Source organism: Carcharhinus amblyrhynchos, chromosome 30, assembly GCF_965287045.1.
Source record: "Carcharhinus amblyrhynchos chromosome 30, sCarAmb.v2.hapA, whole genome shotgun sequence".
Taxonomy (NCBI): Eukaryota; Metazoa; Chordata; class Chondrichthyes; order Carcharhiniformes; family Carcharhinidae; genus Carcharhinus; species Carcharhinus amblyrhynchos.
In genome coordinates this window covers 20,824,276-20,848,479 of record NC_137353.1, presented here as the reverse complement: position 1 = coordinate 20,848,479, position 24,204 = coordinate 20,824,276, and the positions used below count along the sequence as shown (strand labels likewise).

At 43.5% G+C, this 24,204-nt stretch overlaps 1 protein-coding gene across 3 annotated transcripts in view; it reads right to left on the bottom strand.

Annotated features, from left to right (window-relative positions):
- Positions 1–1,125: 1,125 nt before the first annotated feature.
- Positions 1,126–24,204, bottom strand: part of tmco4 (transmembrane and coiled-coil domains 4) — a 106,456-nt gene continuing 83,377 nt past the window's right edge. For all 3 annotated transcript variants that reach the window (XM_080214980.1, XM_080214981.1, XM_080214982.1), the window contains exon 14: positions 1,126–1,772. In XM_080214980.1, the coding sequence (XP_080071106.1) occupies positions 1,557–1,772 (216 nt within the window). In that variant the 3' untranslated portion in view covers positions 1,126–1,556. The remainder of the gene's footprint in view (positions 1,773–24,204) is intronic.

The following is a 24,204-nucleotide window of genomic DNA, read 5'->3' as shown; positions in this document are numbered from 1 at the left end:
CCTCCCTTCCTTTCCCCCTCCTCTCCCCTCCCCTCCCATACACCCCTCCCCTCCCCTCTCCCCTCCCATACACCCCCTCCCCTCCCCTCTCCCCTCCCATACACCCCCTCCCCTCCCCTCTCCCCCTCCTCCCCTCTCCCCCCCCTTCCCCCTCCTCTCCCCTCCCATACACCCCCTCCCCCTCCCCTCTCCCCCTCCTCTCCCCTCCCATACACCCCCTCCCCTCCCCTCCCATACACCCCCTCCCCTCCCCTCTCCCCTCCCATACACCCCCTCCCCTCCCCTCTCCCCCTCCTCCCCTCTCCCCCCCCTTCCCCCTCCTCTCCCCTCCCATACACCCCCTCCCCTCCCCTCCTCCCCTCTCCCCCCCCTTCCCCCTCCTCTCCCCTCCCATACACCCCCTCCCCTCCCCTCTCCCCCTCCTCTCCCCTCCCATACACCCCCTCCCCTCCCCTCCCATACACCCCCTCCCCTCCCCTCTCCCCTCCCATACACCCCCTCCCCTCCCCTCTCCCCCTCCTCCCCTCTCCCCCTCCTCCCCTCTCCCCCTCCTCCCCTCTCCCCCCCCTTCCCCCTCCTCTCCCCTCCCATACACCCCCTCCCCTCCCCTCCTCCCCTCTCCCCCCCTTCCCCCTCCTCTCCCCTCCCATACACCCCCTCCCCTCCCCTCCCATACACCCCCTCCCCTCCCCTCTCCCCTCCCATACACCCCCCCCTCCCCTCTCCCCCTCCTCCCCCCTCCCCCTCCTCCCCCCCTCCCCCCACACCCCAACCCCTTCCCTCCCACACCCTCCACATGTCCCCCTTCAGCCCCTCCTCCCTCCCACACTCCTCCCCCCTCAGCCCCTCTTCCCTCCCACCCCATCCCCTCAACCCCTCTTCCCCTGTATTTCCCCTCTCCACTCTCACTCGCTCTCCAACCCCATCCCTCTCTCCTCCCCTTTCCGCCCCCACCTTTTTAACCCAATGTGATGCCAATGGTATCAATGCCATTTATAAAATTCCAACTGAGACCAACGAACAACAGATCCAGGATTAAAGGACTCTGCAACTGCAGAATGAGGAGAAAAGGGGAACGTGGCAGGAGAGGGAATCTAGTGACCCCTTTTCTCTGACAATTCACTTCCAATAAATTGATATAATTGAGTTCTTTACTGAATAATATTTCAAGCCAATATTAAATTATATTAGTAAATTAGCTCCAAGATTTTCACAGATTATAAGCAACACTCACTGGTCCCATCTCCTCCTGAAACAAACATGATGTGTGCAGCAGGGCCCCATTCTTACAGTCATTTTCCCAGATTTTCAGAAGTGTCCATCCATCACACTTAAATTTTAATACATTTGGCAAAAATATTTTGCTGTTAAATCATTTGCAATTTGGAGTTAACACTCCCTGTCTTTGGAGAATGCCAAGGCGATACTAAGCCCTAGGCAGCAGTTTTGTCTCAGTGTAGATTGCATCGCTGGTGGTCTGTTCGCGAGAAGTGCTGCTTTGCTCTTTCTGTCTCCAGACGATTACCCACCCCCCCGCCCCCCATGAGCAATCAGGGCTAAGTATCGGCTCCTTCTGACTGGTTCTTTCCAGCAGAACTTATTCCTGTGTTGTTCATAGTTGCTTCCCCTGCTCCTCCTTTTGCACATTTCTCACCCATCTCAAAATTGGGGCTGACATTCCATTTGTCTTCAAGGCGACATTCCTTGGTTTTTACACCCACAGCCTTCAATATTGTGTCCATTTGCTTCATGTAATCTAAATGTCCATTTACCTGCAAAGCAAAAGAATACTTTTAAGCATTAGGAAATTACATTTGTGCTCATTATCTATCAAATACATTTTGATTTGATTTATTACTGTCACACGTATACAGTGAAAAGTATTGTTTCTTGCGTGCTACGCAAAGCATTCAGTTCATTGAGAAGGAAAGGAGAGATTGCAGAATATCGTGTTACAGTCATAGCTAGGGTGTAGAGAAAGATCAACTTAATACGAGGAAGGTCCATGCAAAAGTCTGATGGCAGTAGGGAAGAAGCTGTTCTTGAATCGGTTGGTAATGTGATCTCAGACTTTTGTATCTTTTTCCCGAAGGAAGAAGGTGGAAGAGAGAATGTCCGGAATGCACAGGGTCCTTGATTATGCTGGCTGCTTTTGTAAAGCAGGGGGAAGTGTAGACAGAGTCAGTGGGTGGGAGGCTGGTTTGCGTGATGGACTGGGCTTTGTTCCCAACAGCATAGACCACCCTTTCTTTAGTCCACTCAACCCGCAGAGTTAGCTGGAAGAACTCTAATACTCTGGCAGATCCGTGTGTCCCAGTACCATGAATGAGCCAGGGATAGTTAATCATCTACAACGTCCTGGGGAACTGCATTCACAAGTAGCATTATCAGGCCCAGCACAGAGGATTGGCTTCATTTTGAAAGTTCACCAGTGTTGTGTCAGCTTGAAGCCTTGTTTTATTTAGATTCTAAAGAGACCCTGCTTGTTGTAACTGGGCGGCATGGTAGCACCATGGTTAGTGCTGTTGCCTCACAATGCCAGGAACCTGGTTCAATTCTGGCCTATAATCAGAATCTCTGGATTCTGCACATTCTCCCCATGTGTGTATGGGTTTCCTTTGGGTGCTCCGGTTTCCGCCCACATTCCAAACATGTGCAGGTTAGTGGATTGGCCATGGCAAATAATCCCTTAGTGCCCAAAGATGTGTAGGTTAGGGTGATTAGCTCTGGTAAGTGTGTGGGGCTACAGGGATAAGGCAGAAGGAGGGCCTGACTGGGATACATTCTCAGGGTGTTGGTGCAGATTCGATGGGCGGAACTGCCTCCTTCTGCATGGTAGAGATTATATGGGTCTTGTCTCCTCCTGTTCCAGGAAGGTAGCATTACATATTTGGGTATATCTGCATTATAATATGGAGCCATTTAAATAAAAACAATAATTATTTGCCGGTTCAAGAACGGTCGAAGAATTGACATTCTCAGGGAATCTCCATGGAGGTTACATCAGCTTTAATAGGACCAAGATGGAGTTTCTCCTGAGAGGGTCCTACTTTTCAATAGGATCAACTAGGATATGGTTCCAGAGCATTGGCTGGGCACTGACACCTTGCCCATGCAGACAGCTTACAGGTGAGAGTGTGGATATGGATTGCCAGCACATATTCAACTATAGGGGCACAACAGCAGTGAATGATTTTTTTCATTTAGTCACCTGGGCAGCATTCCTAATAGTGCCTCTTGTGTGTTTATGCTCTAAAATAAAACAATTATTCCCTTTTAGTGGCCTTTGACCAAAATGATTCTGCTGCCAACTGTGCAGCAACAGCATACACTTAGTACAGTCATGGCGGCTTAAGGCAGAATCCTGGTGTCTGGTTAAATGATCCACATTACAATATTCAAGATTGTTACGGTCACAGTCTGTGAATGTTGCTTTAAGAACACAAACATGTTCCTACAAATTTCTGCTCTGGGTTTATGCAAAAAAAGACTTGAAGTTGTATTTAAGAAGTATCAACAATGCAGAGAAACTCTTCACGTAGGAGAATATATCTTTTACTAAGAGATATACCTTTATATACCATATACCTTTTATTAGGAGAACATGTACCTTTTACTGCTGAGCTGAGAAGGGTGTCCAAATTTGTGGTCAAAGTGAAGATTTTAAGAGTCAAAGAAATAGTGGGGCTTAAGGAAATAAGAGGTGGATTTTATGGAGATATACAAGTGCATATATTAGAAATTAATTCTGACGAACACATGGCATTTTGTTTGAGCTCAGAGCTGCGTTACTAATTTAAACTGTTGGCAACAGACGATTCTACAAAATACTTGTGTCAGTGTTGAGTCACCAATTCTGCTGTACGACATTAAGTGGCAGCCTCTTTGAAGCTGTAATTAAATGCAACACAGAATGTATAAAAAAAAACACAAACGTGTTTAACTGGAGCGTGGTGCTACCTGCTGTCTGACTCCATGCAGAGATAATGGAACAAATTCTTCAGCGGTCTTGGTCCAGACACACAAATCCCTAAGGAAATTCTGAAGGAAGAGCCAATGAGGCACAAATTTCAATCAGTTGGTTGCCAAACTTTCTACTGCCTCGAAAGCTATGGGAATTTCAAAACTTTGTACTGTTAGCAATGTGGTGGAGAGGAAATCAAGCTGGAAAGAGAGTGTGCCTTTTGTGGTAAGATGAAATAGAGCGGTAAATACAACTTTTTAAAACAAGACGTAAATATTAGGTCTAGTATTTTAAACTGCTAATATCAAAGTATACATGATTCATTCAAATGCTACACTCTAAACAGAGTGTACAAGTATATCTGATACATCCTTTATAAATGATGGTGTTCAAAGAATGTTATTTCATTACATAAATGGCTACGATGTTCAAAATATTATATCTTTGGCATGTTGTGATACATTTACATAAACATGACATCAAGTTCCTGTAAATCTCTGATAAACATTTTCTAATATATTAATGAGTCTGCTGAAATGTTTTGTTGGAGGTCTGAAATGGGTCACATAGAATCCCTACTGTGCAGAAGGAGGCCATTTGGCCCATCAAGTCTGCACCAACTCTCCCTCAGAGGATCCCACCCAGGCACTTTCCCACATATTTACCCTGCCATTCCCCTTAATCTACACATCTTGGGACATTATGGGCTAATTTAGCCAATCAACCTAACCTGCATATCTTTGGAGTGTGGGAGGAAGCCGGAATACCCGGAGAAAACTCGTGCAGACAGGGGGAGAATGTGCAGACTTCAACACAGGCAGTGACCCGAGGCTAGAATTGAACATCCTGCACTTGTCTCTATCAGATTTACAAACAAAAAGTTAGAACAGTCTCAGCTTGGGATTGGAATGAAGGTTATAGGGATACCTACAGACTGATATGATCAAATCTCCATGGCACACATGGCTTCTGGCTGTTTGATGGGGATTGCTGTCTGGTGAGGGTAAGAAGCCAGAATGAAGCAACCAAATGGGTGAGAATGAATGAATATTCCAGGCACGAAGTTTAATTATCCTTAGGTTATCAGAGAAGGTTTAGACACAACTTCCTCAGGGTATCAAATGAATGGGTTAGAGCACATGAAAGGGTAAGTTATCTGTTATATTGAACAAATTAAATGGGTTGGTAGTGTTCTTGATAAAATAGCTTCAGTTTAGGCCATAGGAAAAGACTAAATTAGTGCAGTAAATATCAAAATAGCACACAGGTTACACAGGGCAGGAGATTTAAGGGAGTGGTGTCAAGTCTGTGATCGGGTGGATTGTAACTGGGCTGTGAAAACAGCAGGTTCGATGGGCCAAATGGTCTTCTGTCAGCAAGTATATGTTCTATAAATTAGTTTGATAGAAAAAGCACTAAAGATTGCCACTGGGAATGGGAGACTATGGTGACAGCTTCAGTGATGCGTGCAGACAAGCTGTTCCGTACTCAGACTGATTCCTATTTCCCCAAGCTGCCACATATATTTCAGTAACTAATTATTTCCCCTGCAAAACAAACTGGATGGAAAGTGCCTCAACTTTCCCTGTGTGTCTAAAAATACTTCTTAGATTAAATTTGGTTACCATAATTAATGTGACAACTCACAAATCTCTCACACCAGAGTTCATACGCCTCAAGTGAATATGAGACAGAGAGCGACTGTGGTTTTGTTGCTGTCCACTGACAGATTAAATGACCAGCAGCAAATGGTGAATGTTCCACTCACTCCATCGCTCCGGGAAAACCAAGACGCTGAAGTCTTTGATTTCTATTTTCAATCTTTGTACTTCTCTCTCATTCCTTCCTGGAGCTATCAATTGTTGCCATGGTACAATGCCACAAAAGCTAGCTTAACAACTTCAAGTGGCCATTTCTCATGTGTGAGCGAGGCACGCTTGTCAACCTAATAACTAATCTATTATCCATGATGAAATAAATGGCAAGAAACTTTAGCACGGTAGCATAATGGTTAGCACTGCTGCTTCACAGCTCCAGGGACCTGGCTCAGGTCACTGTCTATGTGGAGTTTGCACATTCTCCTCGTGTCTGCGTGGGTTTCCCCCGGGTGCTCCGGTTTCCTCCCACAGTCCAAAGATGTGAGAGTTAGGTTGATTGGCTTTGCTAAAATAATGGCCCATTAGTGTCCTGGGATGTGTAGGTTAGAGGGATTAGCGGGTAAATGTGTGGGGGTAGGGCCTGGGTGGGATTGTGCTCGGTGCAGACTCGATGGGCCGAACGGCCTGTTTCTGCACTGTACGATTCTATGATTTTAGAATTGATATCAGTATATTTGGCTGTTAAATTGAGAACCATTATTGCTTTAGGGGTTCAGGTTAACTTAAGATGGAGTTTAAACAGTTTAGACAGCGATGTTATTCTGGCAGTGTAGGCCATGCCCCTGTCTACATCAATGGGGATGAAAGGAAATGGTCAAGAACTTCAAGCTTCTATGTATCCAGATCACCAACAATCTGTCCTGGACCCTTCAAGCCAACGTTATTATTAAGAAAGCCCACCAACTTCAGGAGGCAACAGAAACTTGGCCTATCTGCTACAGCTCTCATCAACTTTTACAGATGTACCATAGAACACATTCTTTCTGGTTGTTTCACAGCTTGGTATGGTTCCTGCTCTGTCCAAGGCCGCAATAAACAACAAAGGATCATGAGCAAAGCCCAGTCCATCACACAAACCAACCTCCCATCCATTGACTCTCTATAATTTCCGCTGCCTCAGCAAAGCAGCCAGCATAATCAAGGATTTCACATGCCCCGGACATTCTCTCTTTCACCTTCTTCCGTCGGGGAAAAGATACAAAAGTCGAGATCACGTACCAACCGACTCAAGAACAGCTTCTTCCCTGCTGCCATCAGACATTTGAATGGACCTACCTTATATTAAGCTGATCTTTCTCTACACCATAGCTGTAACTGTAACACGACATTCTGCATTCTTTCCTTTCCTTCTCAATGAATGGTATGCTTTGTCTGTACAGCGCACAAGAAACAACACTTTTCACTGTATGTTGATATGTGACAATAATAAATCATATCAAATCAAATGTCCACTTTTCGCATGGTGTTCATCACTGTTAGTTGAGGTATTTTACTTGAAGCTGCACATGCTTGGGAAGGCTTGGTCTCTCCTCCAGTATCTGCACTGTGTGGAGGTCAGGAGTCTCCAATGTGAGTCAACCATTGCTCCTCCAAAAATGGCACTCAACCTTCAAATAATTCCAATTTACATGTTCTTCCATCTCTCTGCATTCTCAGAGCTGAAATCCAGAACCACTATCTTGCCTAACATATCCTCCCATCCCAAGGAATTCAAAACTGAAATTCCTAACTTCCTTCAGTCTTTCCTCCTACACTTGGCACATTTCTTAAATCCAAGCTTGGTGCTGCTGAATCATTGCTTTCTGATTTACTTCATCTCCTTTGCCCCTTGCTGGTGTTCTGCAATGTGAGGCTTGATCCTTATCCTGGTAGCTCACAATTTGGGCCCAGTCCTTCCATTTGCCATGCACTGTAGCAGTTGGCACCTCAACCTTGTCGTTCAATTAATTATTGGCCTCCGTGTTGTTAGGTTGGACAGCCTGAATTCTTCTTCTTGATCATAACATAGCGACCCATATAAATTCATGGGTGTGGACATGGAGTGAAGAAAGGATTGTGTTTGGTTACTGAACAGTCTACTGACTCTCAATTCCTTGATTCACTCATGAAGAATGACTACTTGGATGAAAGTGACTGGTATGTCTGGAGCTGTACCCTATCAAGGATCAGTGTCAGTGAAACCAATACCCCGGTGAAGGTCAGTACTTTCAGAAGAGGGAAGCAAAGTGGTAAAATAAAACACAAGAGAAATGGCCCGAATGAGCTTATTCCTGAACCACAAAAGCAATATGGTTCACATCAAGATTGAAATAAAACCTGCATTCTGATTATTCAACAAGGGCAAAGAATGAGAAGGAACTAAGAGTGCAGTCTAGACTGAACTGGAATTCAGCCTGTGACAATCTGTGAAGCAGTACAGTAAGGAAGATTTGTAATTTCTTTGGAATGTCCCAGGAATCTGTAATTATTTTTAAGGGGATTGAAAAAAGACTTTTAAGAGTTTGCATCAATTGTAAGGAGACCAACTACTATTTTCTTGACTTATAAGAAATACAGGTCCAGGAAGCAGAACCAACAGTGAGGAAGATAAGTGTGCCACGTGGCCAAAGAAAATGAAGCTGCAGCAGGAGAAAAACAGAGAAGGCACATGTATAAGGAGCTGTGTGTTTAACACAATTAAAAGGGACAGAAAGCCAAAGACATGGTTATCCCAGAGATTTGAGCAATTCCACTGCTGTGCTTCAGTTTTGCTAGAGATGACCAAACTGTTTAATGAGGTTTGCTAAAGAAAGCAGCTAAAAGAGGAGTCTCTAGGGAATCCGTGCCACCAAGACTGTTGTGAACCGAGCTAAGAGGCTTCGACAGGAATGCATCATTTAGGTGATGATTTTCTCCAGGGTGGTACCAGGTAGTACCTGTTTGATTAGAGTTAGGAAATAGTAATGGGTCTTCTAATATACAAGGAGTAAATTACAAGCACATTTGTGGTTGGAATAGAGTTGTAATTATGAGGAAATGTATCTATCCAATGATAGATTGGGAGGACAGAAGCAGTCAAAATTGAGGAAGGATACTTACTGGCATGGTGGCACAGTTGTTAGCATTACTACCTCACAGTGCCAGGGACCTGAGTTCAAATCTAGCCTTGGGGCACTATCTGTGTGGAATTTGCATGTTCTCCCGTGTTTGCATGGGTTTCATCCAGGTGCTCCAGTTTCCTCCCTCAATCCAAATATATGCAGGTTAAGTGGATTGGCTATGGTAAATTGCCCCTTGATGTTCAAAGATGTGGTTAGGTGGATTAACCATGGTAAAATGGGTGGGGTTAAGGGGATAGGGCAGAGGGAAAAGCCCGGGTGGGATGTTCTTTCAGGGAGTCAGTGCAAATTCGAAGAGGTGAATGGTCTTCTTCTGTGGGATGCACCCAGGACTGTTTCCTTAGCCAGCACTTTGTGTCTCCAACGCGGAAGTATGCACTATAAATATATTCTGGGTAACAAAGCAGGATGAATAAATGACTTGAAGGTTGGAGGGCCAATGGAAATTTCTTTCCAAGATAAATGGTGGCTGCAGTTCAATATAGCAAAATGTAAAGTAAAACTTGGAAAAAAAGAGGAAGAATAACCTAATCTTAACAAGAGTGGAAGAAGAGAGAGATTTAGGGGTATGAATACATTTAAAAGTGGGAGTGCAGACTAAAGACAAATTGAATTCTGGCAATTATATGCCAGATATTCCTAGGTAGTGGGGACATTATTCAATGTAATGCATTAGTCTTAAAATGGGACCCAAAAAGATTCAGAAGCATCTTTCAAAGGAGAATCTATTTAAAAGTAAATATTGGTGCAGTGTAGAGGAAACAGAAGTTGCAGAATTAATTGAGTAGCTAATTAGGACTAATTGATTGGTTGGAGTCATAGCTAGCACAGAGGAAGAGGGCTGTTGTCAATCATCTCAGTCCAGGGACATCGCTGTAGGATCTCCTCAGGATAGTGTCCACCTATCTTCAGCTGCTACATCAATGACCTTCCTTCTATCATGTTGTTAGAAGTGAGGATATTCACCGACAATGTTCAGTATCATTCATAACTCCTCAGATACTGAAGCTGTTTGTGCCCATATGCAGCAAGACCTGGACAATATCTAAACTTGGGTTGATAAGTGGCAAGTAACATTCACCCTACACAGGTGCTAGGCAGTGACCATCTCCAACAAAAGAGAATCTAACCATCTGCCTATGATATCCAATGGCATTATTATCACTGAATCCCCCACTATTAACATCCTGAGGATTACCATTGACCAGAAACTGGACCAGTCATATAAATACTGTGACTAACAGCAGATCATAGGCTGGGAATTCTGCAGCGAGTAACATACCTTCAGACTCCCCAAACTCTGTCCATCCTCTACATGGCACAAGTCAGGAATATGATACTCTTTTGAATGGGGGGTTCAAGCGAATGGGTTGCTTTGTCTTCACTTGCCTGAACGAGCAACTCCAACAATACTCAAGACATTTGACACCATCCAGAACAAAGTAACCCACTTGATGGCACCCTATTCACAAACATCCACTCTCTCCACCACTAACACAAAATGACAGCAGTGTATACCATCTAAAGGATGTACTGCAGCAACCTACCAAGGCTTCTTAGATAACACTTTCCAACCCACGATCTCTACTATCTAGAGTGACAAGGACAATAGATGCATAGGAACATCACCACCTGCAGATTCTCCTCCAAGTCATGGACCACCCTGGCTTGGAATCATATTGTTGTTCCCTCAGTGTTGCTGGGTCAAAATCCTGCAACTAACAGCACCGTGGGTGCACTTATACCACACGGAGTGCAGTGGTTTAAGGTGTTGGTTCACTGCCAGCTTTCTTAAGTGTAATTAGGGATGGGCAACAAATGCTGGCTTAGTCAATGATAGCCACATCCTGTGAAAAAATAGAAAAACCCCTGGCACTATGGGTCAAATGGGCTCCTCCGTAATCTTAAGATTCTAACACCCTATAGGGTCTGCAATGCCATACCAGAAGTTCATTGCACTCCTTCGCTTTTCTGTTATTTGCTGACGTGCTAGCACTTAATAATTCTCATAGCCAAACTGGACTGAAAATGATTTCTTATTTGCACTTTGTTGCCAATGTAACTGAAAATATTTCAACAGGAAATTAAAGCTTCTTCTACATGCAGCCTTTCATCAAACTTTTTACAAAGTTGAATGTTTAAAGTTAATTGGAACAATTTGCCAGTGGGAAATATTTCTATCCTTACCGTATTTAAGTTCTATATATCAATGCAGAAAAAAAATCCTATGACACCTCCTCAAGGAATAAAACTGCACTCTGACAACTTTTTTTCCCTGTGACCCCTGAACGTTTATAGGGTGTTTCCCTCTCTGTATTTAGTTCCTCGCCCAACTATGTAGAACTTTCTACAGTTTTGTGCATTATGCTCTGGGATTTATTCAGAGAGAGACAAGTTTTCCATTGGCATAGTGCAGTGAGGGCCACTCACTGGATGGACACTTTCTTATCTTTCTGGACTGTCCACTCATTAGTTGCTAATGATAAGCACATGCAAGTGCTGTTTCTACTATTATGGAGCAACACCAATTCTCTGACCTCATAGTAACAAGACATTGAACACAAGACGTTTTAACCTCAGCTACAGGACACTCAAAGCCAACACCTTAACTCTCAGTTAACAAGATACCTTAAAGCATCACACCAACCTCACAGTAAAGTTATATAAAGTTAATGAATCTTATTTATTGGGGTCACAAGTAGGCTTACATTAACACCACAATGAACTTACTGTGAAAATCCCCTAGTTGCCACACTCAGGTACACTGAGGGAGAATTTAGCATGGCCAATGCACATAACCAACATGTCCTTTGGACTGAGGGAGGAAACTGGAGTGCCCGGAGGAAACCCACACAGAGATGGAGAGAAGGTGCACACTCCGCACAGACAGGGACCCAAGTCGGGAATCGAACCCCAGACCCTGGCACTGTGAGGCAGCAGTGCTAACCACAGTGCTGCCGTAGAACATCTAAAAGCCAACACAGCAATTTCACAGCAACAAGACATTGCTGGTTAGTGCATTAATGTCAAGGTAACAAGGGATTCAAAGCCAGCATATTTATAACTCAATAACTGGACACTCAAAAGCCCACACCACATCCAACAGTTACTTTTTGCATGTGTCGAAGGAGAAGGAACAAACTGCTTCCTTATGCATTGGAAAAAGAACACTGAAGCTAGGAGCTAAACCAAATCTTTACACATCTCATTACAAACAGATGGTTCACATATCCCAGCTACAGCCAGTGAAGACTTCTCCCTCTCTACAAATAAGCAGGTTTTATCTGTTGCTCGCCTGCCATGCTTCTTTGAGAATTAAAATGGAAACAGAAATGTCCTGGCATTTGATGGAGTCAATAAACAAGCACATTAAGCACACAACTTCTCCCAATATGCACTGCAAACAGTAAATTATATGGACTTGGGACCACTTTTATCAAATCACTGCTTAAAATGAGATTTGATGCAGTGAAAGAATATATTTTGTGAACTTTGATTAACAGTTTAGGTTGTTATGATTAGCTCCCATCTACCCCAATATGTGCTGTCTTGAACACAACAATAGAGTGGCCACTTAGGTGAAGTCCTTGAGAACAGACACTTCTGTAGAATAGAGCTCCAGTGAAGGGCTTGTGCTTTCATGAGAAGACAGGCAAAAAGAACAATAAGGAGAAAATAATGAGCACTGTTTAAGATTTAAGCCAACAACCAATCCTGCTTATACGGTCAACATCAATCAGTTTTAATAGCAAAGACCTGCATGACTGATTTATAAGACTGGTAATATCGCCATGGCATGGTATATTTCCTAACCAGGCTTTCTTTTGATGTCAACTCATTCAGTTATGACCCCAGTATCACAGACTCTTCCCACCACATCAGATGGTGAGACATGCAATATTCAGTGTTGTTATGGTAAAATGCTGCAGTGGAGTGGTGTTGACAGAAATAAAATGTGAACAGGAAGCATCTGAAACAAGTGCAGCACTAAGAGAAATCTTGGTATGAAAACAACGAAAGTTACCAATGGTCTGTCAGGAATGGCCATACATTGTCACTCTGTGGAGATATCGCGAGCCCTAAAACATACCTCACTTTTAAGCCAACATTTAAATTGCGTGGAACAGTCATACAGGATTTTTATAAAAGACTACAGCGTGAGTGATGATTCTTTTTTTCCTATTTATATGTACTCCAGACACATCTTTCTTAATTTCCTTGTTCCATTACCTCTTTGCCATCACCCTTTTCATAGTATCCCTACAGTACAGTAGGGGGCCATTCAGCCCATCACGCCTGCACCACCAACAATCCTACCCAGGTCCTATCCCTGTAACTCTACATATTTACCCTGCTAATCCCCCTGACAGCATGGCCAGTCAACCTAACCCACAAACCTTTGGATTGTGGGAGTAAACCCACCAGACACGGGGAGAATATGCCAACTCCACAGACAGTCACCCAAGCCTGGAATTGAACCTGGGTCCCTGGTACTGTGAGGCACTTGGTCTCTCTCATCTTCTACCCTGTGACAGATTTTCCCTTTCCCTGCCTCGGTACTCGCTTGAAACACCTCCATTTACAGGTCAGACGGAAGATCATATACCTGGAACCAACTCCACTTTATCAGCCAATAAAAGCAAATTACTGGGCGTGCTCGAAATCTGAATTAAGAACAGCACATGCTGGGACAACTCTGGCAGTGTCTATAGGGAAAGAAAGAGTTAAAGTTTCGAGTCTGTGTGGCTTCTTCAGCCTTGAAGAAGCTTTTCTTCATCTCCCCACAGGTGCTGCCAGACCTACTTACCCTTCCCAGTATTTTCTATTTTTATACTGCTGCATCAGGCACTGCCTAACCTGTTGAGTGTCTCCAGCCTCCTCTGTTTTTGTTTCGTACAGGGATCTGATTGGTACTTTTCTCACGACTTGCCTCTCCTCTTTGCTGTGGAGTTTAATGGAGATTCTATACTCGCTGCTAAAATAAGCAGCCTGCTTAACCTATAAGCAATAAATGCTGACCCAGGCAGCGATGTCCATGTTCCATGAACAAAAAATAAATACACTGGCAAGCACATAGACTATTTTGTTTGCTTGAATACTGGCATGTAGAGGTTTACAGCATGGAAACAGGCCCTTTGGTTCAATTTGTCCACGCTGTCCAGTTTTAGCTTACATCCCTCTATACCCATGCAACTGTCTAAATGTTTTTTAAAAGACAAAATTATACCCACTTCTACTACTGCCTCTGGCAGCTCATTCCAAACATTCATCACACTGTGTGTGAGAAAATTGCCCCTATGGACCCTTTTGTATCTCTCCCCTTTCACTTTAAACCTATACCCTCTATGGCATATGGTGGTGGGCCCTGTATACCACAAACACCAGTGTGGACACATGTTACAAAAGTGGCCTGCACATGAGCACATGCTGGTTGTCACACACTGCTGGCTTACAGACTAACACCTGGATGCATGCAGACACAGTGCAATATTCCAAGTCTGAAGAGTCACATGGACTTGAAATGCTAACTTTGTTTTCCTCTCTCAGATGCTGCCAAACCGGCTGAGTTTTTCCAACATTTTCTGTTTTTACCCCAAGTTATCCGTTCATTTATGACAGGCTGCCACTTGCATCACCTGCCATACATAGACAATACATAACATAGTAAACAAACTTATCCCAATGACATGAGATCCAACCATCCGTCAGTGCATTTTGCTTGCCTTTTTCTGTATTTTTTCATGGGATGTGGGTGTAGTTGGCAAGGCCAGGATTTGTTGCCCATCCCCAATTACTCTGGGACTCATTGATTTGCTGGGCCTTTTCAAAACATACATGTCCAGTGACATTGCTGTGGCTTTGGAGTCACATGCAGGCCAGACCAGGCAAGGATGGCAGATTTCCTTCCCTAAAGGATACTAGTGAACTGGATGGGCTTTTTGACAATCAATGATAGTTGTCATGCTCACCATTACTGATGGCTTGCTTTCATGTTCCAGATTTTATTCATTGACTTTAAATTTCACCAGCTGCCGAGGTGGGATTTGAGCCAATGTTTGAGCCCAGGGCATTAGTCTGGGCCTCTGACTACACTCCACCCCAACCACATTAATATCCTTCAGGAAAGGAAATCTGCTGTCCTTACCTGATCTGGCCTACATGTGACTCCATAACAATGTGGTCGACTGTGAAATGGCCTAGTAATTCAGTTCAAGGGCAATTAGGGATGGGCAATAAATGCTGAACCAGCCAGCAATGCCCACATCCCATGAATGAATAGAAAAAAAAATTCAAATGAGGTGAGAGGAGAGAAGGTTCATATGTAGCATGAACACCATGCTGAGTGGCTTGAGGCTGTGTTGTAAATGCTATATAAACCCTGGCTTGCTGCCCTTGTACCAACATTGTCACTGATTGTAATTTTCTGCTGATATCTACAAATGACTCGAGATGTAATCTTGCATTTTAAATCATATTCACAGAAACACTCAGTTGAAGTGTCACAGATTCATCTTCACATACTTTATTTTGCAATAAAAATATCTGTGAATTACTGCATGCCTATTCAACAACCCAACATGGTTCCTCTGCTGTTTATTCCAAGTAATAAGGACGGTCAGGTCACTGAGATGAATCATGGCTCACTCCACCCTCCCACATTCTTCCATTTGATAGATTGCCACCCTGCCACCTAGTGTTAGCTGTAACTGCCAAGAATAAAAAAGGATTACATTCCCCAGTTAATTTGGACAAGGGAGTTGGAAACAGTGCACTGATTCATCCATTTACTTCCTATGTTATAATAATTGTCATCCAAAATGTATTTTAAATAATTCCATCTTTGCCTGCCTTACTGACACAGTGCAATGAAACTGCCGGGAAGAAAATGGCATGCTTCACGATTATTGGTGTGTAAGTTCTTTAATTTGTGATGAGTAACGATATAATGTGAATTGCCACAAATTGTCAGGTGAGTTTGCATTGCTCTGTCATAGAATCATAGAATCCCTACAGCGCAGAGAGAGGCTATTCAGCCCATCAAGTCTATACCAACCACAATCCCACCCAGGCCCTACTCCCGTAACCTCACACATTTATTCTGCTAATCCCCCTGGAAGTAGAGTCAATTTAACATGGCCAATCTGCTGAACCCACACATCTTTGTCCTTAGCCTTCTGAAAATGGCAGCTCGCTGTGAACACCCTGGTGAGTTTTGAGATTGCTGCATTTGTGCGACGGTTACCAATTCAGCTTGCTGCAGAAAATTGGGGCTGGTACTTAACAGTGCCAGGACCCTGTGAATGTTGAAATGCATGTTCTTGAAATGCCATTCAACCTCTCCAGCCCACGAAAGTAATAACTGACACTGTTAAATCTCATTCTTGCAAGTATTCAAATGTTGTTAGAGATTATTAACACTTTGAAATGTTTTTCTTGCATTTCCTTTCTCCCTTAAACCAACTTCTTTTCCCCCTCTATTTTAATATCCGTACCTAATTTGACTCTTACCCATCCTATTTATCTCTCCACCATTTCTCTGCCTTTGGCCAAAAATTAAAGTGAATTGATTAAAACAATGATCCTGTTTTTTTTTCAAGATCCCAGGTGTCTAGTTACCTGCTCACACTTGCAGCAATTTGCACTGCAAAGTTTTTTTAAGCCAAAGGCGTAGGAGAAATAGTCTAATTGGACAAGTCCTGAGATGCTCCCCTGCAATAAATTAGGGGCCAAGGCCAAGAATTTGCTACAAAACCTTGAACAGAATGTTCAAGTTCAAGTTAATTTATTAGTCACAAGTAGGCTTACATTCACACTGCAATGAAGTTACTGTGAAAATCCCCTAGTCGCCACACTCAAGCGCCTGTTCGAGAGAATTTAGCACGACCAATGCACCTAACCAGCACATCTTTGGACTGTGGGAGGAAACCCACGCAGGGAGAATGTGCAGACTCCGCACAGGCAATGACCTGGGAATAGAACCCGGGTCCCTGGCACTGTGAGGCAGCAGTGCTAACCACTGTACCACCATGCTGTAACACTACATTCTGCACACTCTCCTTTCCTTCTCTATGAGCACTATGCTTTGTCTGTACAGTACGCACGAAACAAGACTTTTCACCATATACTAATGCATGTGACAATAAATCAAATCAAGAACTGAAATCACAGGCTCAAGGTCAGAGAAAGGTAGGAGCACAGAAAGCTTAAATTTTGACTATGTGAGAGAAAGGATTTGTGAATGCAAAGTTTGGAGTGAGGAGCGACGCACTAAGTGTAGAAAAGATTGCAGGGGAATTGAAGAGAGATTTGAGGGAATGGGAAATCGAGGTACATTAATTTTTGGGGCTGGCCAGATAGACCACAAAATCTTTTCCAGTCCCAGACTTTCCTGTGTTTTTAAACAATGTTAGAATGAGTATGCAGTACAGAAGTTGCATCAGATCACTCAGAACTCAAGGACTCTTGTCTCTGACTGCTATGAATTGAAGATTTATCTCATAGGTCTGGTTTTCTCTCTCAATGTTGACTCATTGTGGTTTGGTAAGTACAGGGCTGGACAGATGGATAACAATAATTAGTCAGTTCATCAAAGCTGTCTTGTACTGGAAGTTAGGCAAGGCTGAGTTACAGTAAAATCTATTTGTAATACATTAGGCACACAGGTATAAGACACCTGGTACATTAAGATGTATTCTTTCTGCTGTAATCTGTATATCACTGCTGATCCATGAACTTGCAGGAAGGAGGAAATACAATGCTAATCATGTCTCTGATTTTCTTTCCCTCCCACTCTTTTTGCCAATCTTGTTTTGTAAATTCCTGAGGTTGCCGACTCCTGCAGGAATCCAGTTTTGTGGATATAGGGAGGCCGACTTGACCATTCAGCATGGGCAAGTCTGGCCAGCAGGTTTTGGAAGTTTCTTGACAGCGTAGAGTTTCACAATACCTCCTGATCTGTCTATACTCAATTTCCACTGGACTGGGAGTCAAGATGTTCATTTTCTCTAACCCTTGTGGTGTTGAGAAGATTGTGATGCGCTGAGTGAGATGTGCTAATTCAGATCATAGAACATAGAACATTACAGCACAGTACAGGCTCTTCGGCCCTCAATGTTGTGCCGAGCTATGTCCAATCCCAAGATCAAGCTATCCCCTCCCTATAATTCCGGAGTGCTCCATGTGCCAATCCAATAACCGCTTGAAGGTTCCTAAAGTGTCCACCTCCGCTATCACAGCAGGCAGTCTATTCCACACCCCAACCACTCTCTGAGTGAAGAATCTACCTCGGACATCCCTTCTGTATCTCCCACCATGAACCTTATAGTTATGCCCCCTAGTAACAGCTACATCCACCCGAGGAAATAGTCTCTGCACGTTCGCTCCATCAATCCCTCTCATCATCTTATAAACTTCTATTAAGTCGCCTCTCATCCTCCTCCGCTCCAAAGAGAAAAGCCCCAGCTCCCTCGACCTTTCCTCATAAGACCTTCCCTCCAAACCAGGCAGCATCCTGGTAAATCTCCTCTGCAGTCTCTCCAATGCTTCCACATCCTTCTTATAATGAGGTGACCAGAACTGAACACAAAATTCTAAATGTGGTCTCATCAATGTCCGGTATAGTTGCAGCATTACCCCACGGCTCTTAAACTCAAACCCCCTGTTAATAAACGCTAACGTACTATAAGCCTTCTTCAGGGCTCTATCCACTTGAGTGGCAACCTTCAGAGATCTGTGGATATGAACCCCAAAATCTCTCTGTTCCTCCACGTTCCTTAGAACTCTGCCATTGACCCTGTAATCTGCATTCAAGTTTGTCCTACCAAAATGAATCACCTCACACTTATCAGGGTTAAACTCCATCTGCCACTTTTCAGCCCAGCTCTGCATCCCATCAATGTCTCTTTGCAGCTTGCAAGAGCCCTCCACCTCATCCACTACTCCACCAATCTTGGTGTCATCAGCAAATTTACTAACCCACCCTTCAGCCCCTTCTTCCAAGTCATTGATAAAAATCACAAAAAGCAGAGTACCCAGCACTGTCCCCTGTGGTACACCGCTGGTAACTGGCCTCCAGTCTGAAAATTTTCCCTCCACCACCACCCTCTGTCTTCTATGATACAGCCAGTTACTTATCCAATTGGCCAAATTTCCTTCTATCTCACGCCTCTTTATCTTTTTCATGAGCCTACCATGGGGAACCTTATCAAACGCCTTACTAAAATCCATGTATACGACATCAATTGCGCTACCTTCGTCCACACACTTAGGTCAGATTGAGCTGTAGGGGCACCTTCTAGTTGTATGGCTCAGTCCACACTGGTTAGTGCAGTTGTTTGCAAGGACAGAGCTCCACATCATGCTTAATTCCACCTGAATGTTGCCAACTTCCTCTATTTTAATTTTCACGGTGGCACAGTGTACAGTGGTTAGCACTGCTGCTTCACAGGGACCTGGGTTCAATTCCTGACTTGGGTCACTGTCAGTGTAGACTTTGCATATTCTCTGTGTGTCTGTTTGGGTTTCCTCTGGATGCATGCTGTTTCCTCCCATAGTCAGAAAGACATACTGGTTAAGTGCACTGGCCAGGCTAAATTCTCCCTCAGTGTACCGAACAGAGTGTGGGGATTTTCATAGTAACTTCATTGCAGTGTGAATGGAAGCCTGCTTGTGACACTAAAATATAAACTTTAATTTAGAATGAGAATAATCTTGGGATTGACTTCTTAAAAATTATTTCATGGGATGTGTGCATCGCTGGCAAGGCCAGCATTTGTTGCTGATCCCTAGTTGCCCTTGAACTGAATGGCTTGTTGGGCCATTTCAGAGGGCAGTTAAGAGTCAACCATGTTGTTGTGGGTCTGTAGGCCTGACCAGGGAAGGATGGCTGACTTCCTACCTTAAAGGACATTAATGAACCAGATGGGATTTCATTACTGAAACTAGCTTTCAATTCCAGATTTTATTAATTGAAATTAAATTCCACCAGCTGCCATGGTGGGATTTGAATCCGTGTCTCTAGAACATTAGCCTGGGCATCTGGATTACAAGATCAGTGACATTCCCATTGTGCCACCATCTTCGCCGATAAGAGTGGATACTCTAATTTTTTCCTGAGTTGTAAAACCTTTAGAGACTGAAGTGCATTTTATTTACTCTCATTTGGAAACAGGAGTCATTCCCATTTGTGTAATCCATTTTCCATACGTCCCAGAATGTGCACAATGCAAAGCAAATGGACCTGTGTTTGAAACGTGGGGATGCTGCATATGGAGGAACTATCTTTTCACAGGTTATTGTAGAAAGTTAGCAGCGTCGATTAACGCTGCTCGAAAAATTGTTGAACAAATATACAGTTAAGAGTAGGGGTATACCTAGGGGTAGCACAAACAAAGTGATTTAATCAGTGCCAGCTCTGATGAAGGGTTACCCAAACTAAAAATGTTGGCTCTATTTTGACTCCACAGATCTGTCAGACCTGCTGAGTTTCTCCAGCATTTTATGTTTTTGCTTCAGGTTCCAGCATCCACAGTATTTTGCCTTTCTCTAAAATAATTTAATACCGTGTGCAGTGGCATTGTTTGGAAACTTGCCACTGTAAGCTCAAGGAAAGCATATGGAAGTAGGGAGCCTTCAGGTCCTTAAATAATAAACATCTGACACATGAAAAGGAGAAAGTTAACACACAACAGCAAGGTGACAAATGCAGAGGCAACAGATATTTGGAGTATCAAAGAAGCACAGGTCAGCAATACTGAAAGAGTATGCTCTATGATAGAGGGGGCATGTGTCAACAGCACATAAAGAACGAGTGCCAGGAATAACAAGCGAACATGAATCAGGAATGCAGAAGGTGAGCAGGTCTGGAATTCACAGGAAGTCTATGGCCAGAGTGCAGAGGAAATGTGTGTCGGATTATAATAGGGCTATGTGTCTGGGATACAGAGGCAGACAGTGGCAGTAATAAAGAAGAAGTATGCGTAAAGAATACCGTGTGCGCGCATCAGGAATAGCAAGTGTGTGTATGTATGTGTCAGGAATACCGATGCAATTTGCATTGGGAATCTTGTAGAAGATTTGTTATGAATTATGAGGATATGTGTCTTAGAAGACAGAGGTATCATGTGCCGGGGCAGGTGGGTGGGTGGTGGTGGTGGTGTTCCGGCGGTTGTCCCAGTGCTGGAGGGGAGATAGTGCCAGTGTTAGAGGGAGTGGAGCTTTAGGGTAGAATTTCTGATAACAGGGCCTGAATAGTAAAAGCCTATCCTGTAAACATCGGGGGAATAAGAGGATGACAAGTCAGGAATTGGTTATAGACATGGCCAAGATTAGGAAAGAGTTTAAATGTGAGGATGAGGATTTTAAATTGAAAGTACTGGATGAATAGCAGCTGGTAAGATAGGTTGAGGGGAGGACAGATTGAGGCAGATGTGAGATGCATTTGAAAATATGAAGTAGGCAATTTGTGTGGAGAAGATAAGGGATCAGAAGTTGTTCTTTGGGTTATAAAGGACATCAAGGTTGGTAGTGTTTAGTGCAGCCTGAGATGATGTTTGGGAGGGGTCACAGTTGGTGGATAAGGTATTGTGTTGAGGCTGGGCCTGAAAACAGTGGTCCTTCTTATCTTTAATAGTGAAAATCGATGACCATTTAAACCTGAACAAAGAGGTTTTGAAGGATTGAGGAGAGAGATTGATCACAGTTATAGAGAATTGAATTGATGCCTTGGATTATGGCAGTTTCACTCCTGCGGCAGGGGTAGGAACCTGGTCGGAGAGATTCAAACAGGGAAAGACAGGTAAGATTTGGCAGGCAATGACAAGTTTGAGAGGGCTGATGATGGTGGCTTTGAAAAGGACAATGACTATATAGGAGGAGAGGGAATCACTTAAAATGTTTGAAGAAAATATGTTACCTGGAGGGCAGCAGACCAGAGCTGAATAGTGGAGATACGAAATGGATGAATATTCTGGAGTTTCCCTTAATTATGTTTGGAAATTAGAGTGTGTTTATAACAACTACCTCTCAGGAGAGAGAACAGGTAGTATCTATTAGGTTAGAGGGCATATGGTGCATAGAGTGACTGGAAATACTGGGTGAAATAACCATTTCTCATTTTGCTTTGTTATGGTGAAGTCTGTTACAGAAATGTAATCTGAGTTATTTAGTATTTTAGCATAGCTAATGTTATTGGTTTGTTATGTTTTGCGGAATACCATTGTATGAAGTGTTTTCCCATGTGCTATACTCTAGAATGTTTGAGTTAGCTTTGCAAAGGCTCACAATTAAATGCATGGTCATGAGGTTTGACAGGGCACCAATTTTCAGGTTTTGGGGAACTCAGTGTGCTTCACTGTTAAATTTCTTTTGATACCAAGCAACATTTGTGTTACACAAGTGTCTGGCAATGACCATCTCCTACAAAAGAGAATCTAATCATCTCCCCGTGATATTACCATTACTGAGTCCCCCGTTATCAACGTCCTATTGACCACCAACTAAATAGGATCAATCATACCAATATTGAGGTCACAAGAGCAAGTCAGAGGTTGGGAACTTGGCAGTGAGATCTCATCATCTGCTTTGCCAAAGCCTGTACACCATCTAAAAGGCACAAATGAGGAATGTGATGGAATACCTTCCACGTGTTTGGATGGGTGCAATTCCAACAACACTCAAGAAGCTTGACACCAACCAAGACAAAGCAGTCCACTTGATTGGCATCCCATCCACCCCCTTAAACATTCAGTCCCTCCACCACCAACATAGTGGCAGCTGTCTGTAGTACACAAGAACATAAGAAATAGGAGCAGGAGGAGGCCATCTAGCCCTTCGAGCCTGCCCCGCCATTCAATAAGATCATGGCTGATCTGTCGCTGCTCAGTTCCACTTTCCCGCTTTCTCCCCATAACCCTTAATCCCCTCTCTTATCAAAAACCCATCAACCCGCGTTTTAAAAATATTTAGCAAGGCAGCCTCCACCACTTCAACGGGCAGAGAATTCCAGGTATCTAAGGTGCACTGCAGCAACTCATTGAGGTTCCTTCATCAGCATGACCTGTACTATCTAGAAGGACAAGGGCAGCAGATGCATGGGAACATCACCACCTGCAAATTCCCCTCCAAGCCACACACCATCCTGATTTGGAAATATATCACTGTTCCTTTCCTGTCACCGAATCAAAATCCTGGATCTCCCTTTCTAACAGTACTGTGGGTGTACCTACACCACACAGGCTGCAGTGATTCAGAAAGGCAGCTCACCACCAACTATTTTAGGGCAATTAGGGATGGGCAACAACTGCTGGCCTAGCCAGCAATGCCCACATCCTGTGAAAGAAAATGAAAAAAAAAATCGATACATACCCATCATGTCTGACCTCTTTGAACTCATTTCTTGAAAGAGATCCACTGACAATTGAAGCAAGAATACCATTTCAACCTCTGCGTTAGTTTTACAATTTATTCTGTGTCGATATGAATTCTTAACATGTCATTCGTCTCCTCTGAATCATAGGTTTGAACTTACATTCCAGGTAGCCGGACTAAGCCGCAAATATTGAATGACAGAGTTGCTTAACACACCAGGCTGAAGAGTCTGATAAAAATAGACAGAAACTTTGGATAACCTCAACAGGGTCAGGCAATCATTTTCACTGTCTCTTTTCCAGAATTAGGGGGTCATAGTATGAGGATGAGGTGCAAAACTTTTAGTACTGAGGTGACAAGAAATTTCTTCACCCAGAGGGTGGTGAATGTGTGGAATTCAGTCCCACAGAACATAGTTGAGGCCAAAATGTTGTCTGATTTTAAGAAATTAGATAAAGCTTTTGGGGCTAAAGACAACAAGGGACATGGAGGGGGAATCAGGATATTGAATTCGATGATTTGCTGTGATCAAAATGAATGGCGGAGCATGCTTGAAGGGCTGAATGGCCTACTCCTGCTTCTAGTTTCTATGTCTCAGGAACTAACTCCTGTTTCTGTGTCTCCTGTTCAAGACATGCTGCCATGCTTCATCCCACAATAATGAGTCTCTCTTTTAAGTTGACCATGTTTTGTGGTCTTTCTCTGCTTGACTTGTCTTCGCTCTCTGTCTCTTTCTATCTGAATTGCTGCTGTTTTTCAATCCTCATCAGAATCCCCAACGTTGAAATATATGTTACCTGATGATTTAATACCCTTCATTTTCATTAAAAATCACACCACTATGAAGTTCTGACTGCAGCTAATTTTTCCCAAAACAATGGAGGTCTGAAAGGGCATAAAGCACTTGTGGGAAGCTACAATTATTTTCATCTTTACTAGTCATGGTGTCAAATTTTCATTAGCATAATGACTGTGTAACGTGATGAGGCTGGACAGTAACTGCACTTAAACCACACTTACTGTCATAACACTGATGCTGAAGCAAGGACCAGCAATTATCCAGCATCTTGCAAAACATTAGTGCAGCCCAAAGCATTTAACAGCCAATGTGATACTT